The 10,121-nt window shown below is 41.9% G+C and overlaps 2 protein-coding genes across 2 annotated transcripts in view; one reads left to right on the top strand and one right to left on the bottom strand.

The window, feature by feature from the left end:
- Window positions 1-1,479: 1,479 nt before the first annotated feature.
- Window positions 1,480-6,098, top strand: LOC101846037 (hydroxylysine kinase; the record flags this gene model as incomplete). Its single annotated transcript, XM_035972889.1, is given in 4 exon segments — window positions 1,480-1,584; window positions 2,159-2,292; window positions 3,070-3,295; window positions 4,881-6,098. Coding segments are annotated over 4 exon segments (929 nt in total), but the record flags the coding sequence as incomplete, so codon positions are not given.
- Window positions 6,099-7,382: 1,284 nt separating this feature from the next.
- LOC101845887 (NADH dehydrogenase [ubiquinone] iron-sulfur protein 4, mitochondrial) overlaps window positions 7,383-10,121 on the bottom strand; it is a gene marked incomplete in the record, with an annotated part of 8,065 nt that continues 5,326 nt past the window's right edge. Inside the window, 2 exon segments of the mRNA XM_013089185.2 lie at window positions 7,383-8,000; window positions 9,093-9,166. Coding sequence (XP_012944639.1) covers window positions 7,897-8,000; window positions 9,093-9,166 — 178 coding nt within the window.

The following is a 10,121-nucleotide window of genomic DNA, read 5'->3' as shown; positions in this document are numbered from 1 at the left end:
TGTGTGTGAGGTGTGTGTGTGCTAGGACCATTCCATTGTAAATAAAGCTACAATGCAGTGACACGTGTGATGTGGAGATGATGACCTGCTGGAAAAAGAATTCAAGGCAGTGATTATTTATGTATTTTATGTATTGTTGCTGTTATGGCTGTTGTTGTTGTTGTCGTTGTTGTTGTTATGGTTGTTGTTGTCATGGTTGTTTATTGTTATGGTTGTTGTTGTTGTTATGGTTTTTTTTGTTATTATGGTTGTTGTTGTTGCTGTTGTTGTTGTTGTTGTTGATGGTGGTGTGGTTTTTGTTGTTGTTGTTGATGATGGTGGTAGTGTTGTTGTTGATGTTGTTGTTGTTGTTTAATTATATAAATTAAAACCTTTCACAAAAAGAAAAAAAAACCCCACGAACACCCCCCCCAAAAGAGGAATAAACAAATACCCGGCTCCATCTAGATTCAACATTTTGGCAGCAGGCCATCATCTCCCCATTCCCTGTGTGGGTGGTTGGCGGGTGCCCTGCTGTGGTTTGCTCCTTCTTTCCTATCAGACATCTATCGTCCTGATCTCTCCTCCTTCTGTTTTATGTTTGTTACTCTTGTAACACCTCTAATCTCCGGCACTTATATGACCTTATTGTGTTGCAAGTGCCGTAAAACTCTTACTAAAGTAAACCTCATTCTCTGTGTCAGTGCAGATTCATTTTTCATGGAATGACCCACCTCCTTCACCAGCAGCACATGTTCATGACAGCAGCCCCTGAAGGCCTACGTTACTGTGGCAGCCCGTCAGTCAGTGACACAAGCTACACTATAGGCAATTATAGGCAATAATATGAGCAACATTCAACAAAAACCTTTTTTTAGTAGAGGTTTTACGGCGCTCGCAACTGCATAAGGTCATATGAGCGCCAGAAGATCAGAGAGGGGTTGCAAAAGAGTAACAAACATAAAAGAAGAAGGGGGGATAAGGACGATAGATGTTTGATAGGAAAGAAGGAGCAAACCACACCAGAGCACCCGCCAACCACTCACTCAACTAAAGACTCGACACTGTTCGAGTGACAAAACACCATCTGTGGTGTAGATCTAGCGGTTATAGCGCTTTGCCTTTGCGTGCAGGAAAGCCGAGTTCGATTTCCGAGTGAGGAGAATGTTCATAGAGAATCACGGTCTTTCTGCGGGGATGTTATATCCTCCTTACTCATCCAGTCCATTTTGAATTAATAGTTTGGTCACCCTGTCCCAGGTGTCATGTTTCAATCTTGCAGTTGCTTATTAGTACAGAAAGACAGGTCTCTTGACAATTTTTAATGTGTCCCGCGCGCTGATATGACCATATGCAGTTGCGAGCGCTGTAAAACACTTGCCAAAACAAAACAAATCGTGTATCATTTGTCATAATAGGTTAGAGTTATATCTATGTCTTATATGTTCTTAATTGTTACTTTCACAACCTCCCCCCTTCCCCGCCCCGTCGGCCTACCAGTAGCTGTAAACGCTCTGATGAAGTTTTCCCAGGCGGCTGGCGTGAGCACACAATCTACTATATCGGACATGGACGGAAGAGAAGCCTCCCGCCTGTCGTGCCCTGGTAAGTGACGTCATCCATCAAGTCGGGTTATTTATTTATTTATTCATTTATTTATTTATGGTCTTTTTTTTTGGGGGGGGGGGTAATTTTTTTCATGAAAAAATTAAATTAAAAGATTTTATGTATTCATTAGAGAACCCTCCACGCACTATTATACACAACTCTACAATCTAATAAACACTTTCTGCACTTGGAGAAGTACAACTAAAGCTGAAAAGCAAATCATTATTTTGTGGTTCTAGATCTAGTATTGAGCAGTATGCTCTGATTAATTGCCTCTCAAAACCAACACAAAAAACTGCGTTGTTACCGAGTCCGCGATATGGCTAGGAAAAAGTGTACATCTCTGTTCCTCCTTCCCCAACCCCCTAACGGTCTGATATGTGGTTGTTCCTTCTTTTCTATCAGCTATTTATAATAATATTGTTACTATCTCTCCCGCGTCTTTTCTTTGTTACTCTCTAATACATGTAACACCTCTACTCTTCTGCGCTTGTATGACCTAATTGTGTTGCAAGTGCCGTAAAACTCTTACTAAAGCTAAACTACCACCCACCCCCTTCCACACCCTCAGGTGAGAAGTACGACGGGCGGCTAGTGTGCCTAAGGTCTTGGCTTCCAGGCATCCTCCTCTCCCAGGTCAACATGACCCCAGACCGTCTCTTCCGGTTTGGACAATACGTCGCACAGTTCTCCTCCTCGTTGTTGGTGTGACTTTGTTCGTTTGCTTTGGTTATTTCTTTGTGGATTTGGGTGAACGCGAAACACGTCCCCTTTACAAATTCAGTTCCGGTATAACACCCCCCCCCCCACACACACACACAAACAGCATCGACACACACACACACACACACACACACACACACACGCACACACACTCAGAGGGAGAGAGAGAGAGAGAGAGAGAGAGAGAGAGAGAGAGAGAGAGAGAGAGAGAGAGAGAGAGAGAGAGAGAGAGAGAGAGAGAGAGAGAGAGGCACGTCACACACACACACACACACACACACACACAAAAAAAATGCACAGGTGCGCACACAATTACTTAACATGAACTTATAAGATTCGACCACTCGAAAGAGCGGCACCCCAGCCTAAAATGGCAAGACAGTCAGGGAGTAGTATTTCGGAGAAAAAAAAGTCGAGCTTTGTTTTCTTTTGAAGATTTCTAAAAGTGGTTGACCTTAGCTCTAAAGACAATGCGTTTCACACAGATGGGCCAGGAAATTTGAAAACCCATTCACCATTAGCCTATTTGTTAAGGTAATCTGGTGTTGAAAACAGGTTTGATCTTGGTCTTAAAACATTTTGATGGGTGATAAGGGACAAGAAAATCTGTCATATAGGGTGTTTTTTTTCACCTGTTGGTAAGCTTAAAGTAAATCATGGTACAATAGTCTGGTTTTTACAGCACCAATACTTGTTTCTGCCTTGTCAATTACACACGAAATCAAAATCACAATTTTATAAATTATTTCATAATTTAAAAAATCAACCGACAAACATTGCCGATTGCCTGTTGTCCATTGTCCTTTTCAGAACTTCCGCCACCCGTTCTACCAAAAGTACAAGTTCACCTGGAGACTGGACAATGTGTCTGACGTGTTGAACAAGCTCTGGACAGTGTCCGGCGAGACGCGGCGTGAACTGGTGCGAGCCGTGGTCAACGAGTTCGAGGACCAAGTTTTACCGCTGTGTGGTCAGTTCACGCGAGGTGAGTCACTCCAGACTTCCCTTCTGTACTGGGAATGATTTGGCCACTGATACATCTTACCTCTCTGCCAACATTGTACATGTTATTGGGTGCCCCCTCCCCACCCCCACCCCCCAACCCCGAGCTTATCACGACGCGTTATTTATCCCAGCTGTACAGTAAAGAGATGCACATCTCCACAACCACGGTTATTCGGTGTGAGCGAAGAGAAGCCCATCAACACAATCAGTTTAAAAAAAAAGTTTAAGTAAGAGTTTTACGGCACTTGCAACACAATGAGGTCATTTAAGTGCCGAAGATAGGGTGTTACAAGAGAGTAAAAAAAGAAGGATGAGAAATCAGGACAAGAGATTTTTTATAGGAAAGAAGGAACAACCCCACCAGAGCACCCCCCAACGACCCACCAACATAATCAAAAACGTTCATTTAGGGTACAGGTAAAGTAAAACAGACTCGAATTCGAAACAACAGAGGGGATGAACATAAGTTGGACCTAGAAGAGGTCCCCCCCCAAAAAAAATAATTTAAAAATGTCTGCCTTTGGGCAAATGGGCAAAAAAAAACCCACAAAAAAATCACCACCTTTCCCTTTTTTCCCCTCTTCGGTAACGGCGTGGATTCCACTTCAAATAGCCTTACTTGTGTCGAGAGGGACGTTAAACGGGCACAGAAACAAAGACCCTCAATACGTCTGTTGTCTCCCACAATTGAGTCACTACTGGCGTCTGTGGTGTAACGGCTTGTCAGTTAGTCTCTCCGCCGTTGCACGCAGAAGACATTCCCGAGTCGATTCCCAAGTAGGGAAGTTTTTTTTTTTTTAAAACACCTACATGTAGTAACTACATGTCTCTTGGGATGCTGCATTCTTCTTAGCACCTGTTGGCGTCCCAATTTAACGTCCACCTCTGATAAGATACCCCCCCCCCCACAAAACAAAAGAGAACAAGCATACACTAATTAATGGGACAATTCAAAGGCAGATCTGTTGTGCTGACAGATCGGGTAATAGCATGCCTCTTAAATTATCTCAGGGATGCAAAATTTAGTAGAACTTTTACGCCGCTCGCAACTGCATAAGGTCATATGAGCGCCAGAAGATTAGAGCTGTTACAAGAGAGTAACAAACATAAAAAGAAGAAGGGGAGATAAGGACGATAGATGTTTGACAAGAAAGAAGAAGCAAACCACACCAGAGCACCCGCCAACCACCCATTGGATGCCAAATGATTTTTTAAAAAAACCCTGAAAATGAACGGAGCATCACATCTCACCTAAAACAAACCTTGTTAAGTATTTCAATGAGCACACAAAAACATCTCTCTTACCTGTCCCCTTTCCTTTGCAAGGGTGTGGGGACTTTGTATCACCAATTCCAGTAATATTATAAAATTAGCTGTCTTGAGAAGAAGGACCTTATATCAGTGGCCTTCTTCTCCAGGGATGCCAAATGATTTTTGAAAAAAAAAACACCTGGAAAAGCCTGGAAAACCTGAGATTTGGCATCCCTGTTATCTAAATAATGTTGATTTCGGAGTGAAATACAAAATGCAAAGACCTTGAAAAAACGTCCTTTCCAATTCTGCAGGTCAGATCCACGGTGACCTCAACTTGTGTAACGTGCTGGTCAGCAGTGGTGGTCACTCCTTCCCCAGCTCGGACCGGGAGACGGACAACTCACCACTGGTCATCTCAGGACTGCTGGACTTCCAAGACTCCCACATCTCCTACACCGTGTTCGAACTGGCCGTGGCCCTGGCTCACGTCACACTGACCACACGCTCTCAGCTCGACCCTCTAGTCATGCCAGCTCACGTGATAGCCGGCTACCAGTCCCGTCATGCCCTGAACTGGGCGGAGCTCCACGTCCTTCCTGTGTGTGTCGCGGCACGTTTGAGCCAGCTGCTCGTGTACGGAGAGTTCTACCACCACAAGGACCCGGACAACAACAGCGTCAGGGAAAACCCCGAGTTGAAGTGGCGCCTCCTACTGGAGATTTGGAACAAACGGCAACAGCTGGAACTGTCGTGGGGGTCATTAGGTCAAGGCTAGGAGACGGGAGTTTACATTTCTGCTGACCATGCAGTCTGTGACAGGATATCGTTATGTCACGGTCAGAACAGTTAATATAGTAGCATAATGTTATAAGTCATTTGTTTCAGGTTATTAGATACTGAATTATTTGTATTGTAAAGATGCCTGGCACCTGTTTTGTACCCTCAACATAGTAGTTTTGGGTCATGTACTGAAAACCTGATGCAGGCATTTTCACTTTAGCTCAAGTCATTAGATTGACTAAACACTGTTTTTCTCTTAAAAACGTTTTCTCAGAAGAAAAAAATGACGTAGGTCATTGTGTAAATTATTGTTATCACCGTTATAATAGTAGGCTGTCGATTTATACTGATGATAGTGCTGTCCTTGGTGAAAACAAAGAGGATTTTTTTTCTAGACTAAAGAACAATGCAATGGGATAGGAGTTGAATCTCGTGATTTACAACAGAGATATTGTCACCTCCACGTATATCCACTATCTCTCTATATATCTTATATTGTTTTAAAATGATGTTGCTCACGCTCAAAGTTGCAAAATCCTTAACACTGATGTTGATATCAGTGACAAAACAGTGAACATTTATTTTGTTTGCTCCTGGTGTCCCACTTGATGACAAGAGAGTGACAATTTTGTTTTCTTCTGATGCTGACAACAGTAACGAAAAAAAATGTTTGTTTTTAATTAATGTTACTCTTGGTGACAAAAAAGAACATCTGGTTTGACTCATGTTGAATAAAAATGACAAAATAATGAATGTTTCTTTTTTTCTTTTTGCCTGGAATGACTAAAAGTAAATTATGATGTTGTGGGTATGTTTGTGTTTTTTTGTGTTTTTTTGTGTAAGTGTTTCACGGCGCTCGCAATTTTTGTTGTAAGAGGCATACATATATATGTATAAAAGACAATTACAATTAAGAAATGGCTTGCCGAACTTAAGTACGGCTAGCCTGCCAGTCTAGTCTAGTCATACTTAGGTAAGGTCCTACTGACCGAAACCAGCCCTTGAGTACACAGGTCTCATAGATCTAGTAATTATTCAGGTATAAAATACATGCATGTCAGTAAAACACCTTTTGGTTTCGTCTGAAAGACAAATACTTTAGGTATTGCAAACTAAAATTTTATTTACAATTCAGCCTTCATTATTAAGTACGGATAGCCTACCAGTCTAGCCGTCCTTATAGTTTTAGGCCCTATTAGAAACCTGTTGAGTACACAGGTCCCATTAATCATTATTCAGGTTTAAAATACAACACGTACATGATGTACTGTCAGTAAGGCACCTTTTGGTTTCGTCTCGAATACAAATACTTTAGGTATTGCAAACTAAAAAATTTATTTACAAATCAGTAGGCCTATTTTTGGCTGTTTGTCAGTCTAGCCATCATTATTTAGAATGGCAAGCCTCTTCCTTACAATAATATGGAAGGAAAGGAAGGGAAACAATCCTGCTGATTATAGGGTGGCCAGCGAAATGCTCTACTAGACATTAATATTGTAGATAGTTTTGAAGATATAGGGTATAACTATAACCAAAAAAATATATTGTAGACAATTTACCCCCCCATCGACACAATTAAGAGCATTTAGGAGGTGGGCTGCTATGAGTCTCAACATTACAATTACAATTAAGGCTAAAGAGAACAGACTAAATTATCTAAATTGTGGTGATGGTGAAGTAAAACACAATTACAATTAAGGCTATCGAGCTGGGACACGCCCGGAGGACAGACAAAAACAGCAAAGTCAGAGGCACCAGACTCCACATCTCCTTTTCCAGCAGAATTTGAGTAGACAAAAGCTCATTGACACAATAAATGTACCCAGTAATGTTTATTTAGCAGTAGATCTAGGAAAAAGCAAGATACAGACCGAAAAAAACCTGAGGAATTCCCAAAGAATAGGACCTACCAATGGTGTCCTCCAACCACCAACACAGACAAAAACAACAGAGGGAAAGAAAAAAAAACAGGACCTACCACTGGCGCCCTCCAACCACTCAGAGAAGGATAAAATACTCAGAAAAACAGGGAATGTTTTTCAACCTTCATTTTATTATTTTTATGTACATTCAGGCAGGGGCAGATAAGCACTCAGAACAAAACATTTATACTTTGAAAAGCATGTAATCTCTAGCTATGGATATAGAAATTCAAGACTTGTCAACAAGTGTCACTTATGCTGTCGCTGAAAGTTCAGTTTCTGTGTGGACATCACAGACAAAAAGAGACCAACACTATAGCATGGCACTCCTCACATAAGGTGGCACAGACTACCTCTTGGCTTTCCATTTTAAACACCCTTGCTCACGATACATTTCTTCAAGATGGAGAACAAATTTCTGCTCACTTGTCATAACTTCAAGAACTACCCGAAAGAAAATCCAGCTTGCATGGCGAATCTTCTAAGAAACCTATCTTAGCAACACCAACAGATGCCCTTTAAAACAACTAGCTGGGTTAATGCTCTTTCACATCATTCCCGCAATGATTCCTCCTGTTTTTCTGCTAAAACCCACCAGACCCTACCGGAGCCCACCACTGCGTGGCTACTTGGTGGACCTTCTGGTTCTTTTATCCCAGGAAAAGTTAGCGCCGTACGACTTTCTCTTGGGGGTGGGTTTCTTCTCCGCCTCGATGAACCAGTCCCATCCTGGAGAACCAAAAACAGTTGGGTTTTTTTAGGGAAGGGTTTTATGGCACTTGCAAAACAAATATATAAGTGCCAAAGATCAGAGGTCAAAAAAAAGAAGGAGGAGAGATCAAATGAAAGATGTCTGATAGGAAATAAGGAGCACACCACACCAGAGCAACCATCAATTACCCAAGAAAAAACAGGAGTTTTGAGACAAGAGAAGCACATCAATACTATTACCATCATTCAAAGAACAAAAAGTATGACAGATAAGACAGACACAAAAAAAGTAAGACCTACCACAGGCACCCCCCAACCACCCATAAGGCACACAAGAGTTTAATCAATGCAGTAAAGAAAGAGGATGTAAGTTTTGTTTTGGGAAGTGTTTTACAGCGCTCGCAACTGTGTAAGGTCATATGAGCGTGTGGGACACATTAAACATTTTCAGTAGGAATTAATTTTGAATTTTGCCCGAGTGGCGGCCGGAGCCTACTCTTATTGATTTCGGACCACCAAGGGATCTTTAACGTGCTCAACTTGCACACGTGACCTCTGAGATTTTTCGCGTTTATCAAGAATGTTAGGTGTTAGATCTTACTACAAGATCAGGGGTTATGGCTGAAAGAGAGCAGTAAGAAGGAGCCAAGAAGTAGCAGTACCAAAGATGCAGAAAGAGTCAGGAGCCGAGAGGAGGGGGAAAAGGTATGGGGATGGGAGCAAAAAATGGAGACAAAGGCACATTACAGAACACGGTTACAGAACAGGAAAGGAGGTGAAAGGAGAAAATTTGAGAGAAGAAAATTTTCCGTCTGTCAGGTTTCAAACCCAGGACCTATTGAAGAGAGGCGAACTCCGTAACCTCTTGACCACGGGAGCCCCCTGGGGGTTTAACACTTTGACATCACGAGGCTCATATAGTCAAAACCCTTGCCAAGAAAGGCAAAGGCATTTTGGGGAAAATCCAAAGAAACTGGGTGGCAAACATCGCTGACCGGCGAGATGTGATGGCAAAGTGTTAAAGTATTTTTACACAGCAACAATTTAACTGTGGAAAAAACACTGAGACCAAATCAATTCATTCAAATGAAAAAAGAGACAAGTACCCACCATTCTTCTCACAGAATGCGATGGCGTCTTCCTTAGACATGAAATTCACTTCTGTATTGGACAATGGATCACCGCTGTAAAAAGTGAGGAGATAAAAACTTAATTTAAAAAAACCCAATCAAACTGTTAACATATGAGAAGAAATAAGGGATAAGCAAAGTATATAAGTCATGACTCTGACTTACAATTCTCAGGTAACATCGTTTTGTTTTATTTTGCTTGAGTAAGCATTTTACAGCACTTGCAACAAAATTAGGTCACATAAGCGCTGAAGATTAGAGGCGTTAAAAGAGAGTAACAAACATAAAAAAGAAAGAGGACAGATCAAGACGATAGACGTTGAAAGGAAAAAGGGAGCAAACCACACCAGAGCATCCGCCAACCACCCACACATATACTATCAAACATAACACACAGCATTTCACATCACACACAATGTGAAACATCTTTCATACTCATACAATGTCGAACATGTCCAAAACAAGATCAGATGTACCGTCTCAAAAACAATTAAAAATCTCACTCAACGTGAAATGTCTTACTCAAACTCAAAATTTAAAAAAAACCTCACTTAAAATACAGTGGAACTCAAATTCAATGAGCTCGGAGTCAATGAGAACTCGGATTCAACTAAAGGAGATGAATTCCCTGTTTTTTCTTCTTCTTTAAAACCAATAAAAATAACCCGGATTCAACTAATACTTAAACTCAGCAAGCTCGGATTCAACGAGGTCGCTTCCAGGGTGAACAGGCTCAGCAGACATGGCTTTGCTCATATTTCTCCCACAACAAACTTGATCTATTCCCGTAAACGATCCATGGCACTTGCATCGTTAACCACTATTCACTTAGCCGAGTGCATGCAACCAATCAGCGGCCTTCTTTCACACCAACACATGCGTTGTTGGCACACGCACGTGTCCACTCCAGCGAGTGTCGGTGTTGGATGGGCGGCCTGCACACATGAAACTGTGTGTGCGTGTCTGGGGGGCGCACCATCAGTCTGGGTGTGGAACGTCGCAGATACAA

The sequence above is a fragment of the Aplysia californica genome, unplaced genomic scaffold (genome assembly GCF_000002075.1).
Source record: "Aplysia californica isolate F4 #8 unplaced genomic scaffold, AplCal3.0 scaffold00888, whole genome shotgun sequence".
In the NCBI taxonomy this organism is placed as follows: Eukaryota; Metazoa; Mollusca; class Gastropoda; order Aplysiida; family Aplysiidae; genus Aplysia; species Aplysia californica.
This window is presented reverse-complemented; position numbering and strand designations above follow the sequence as displayed.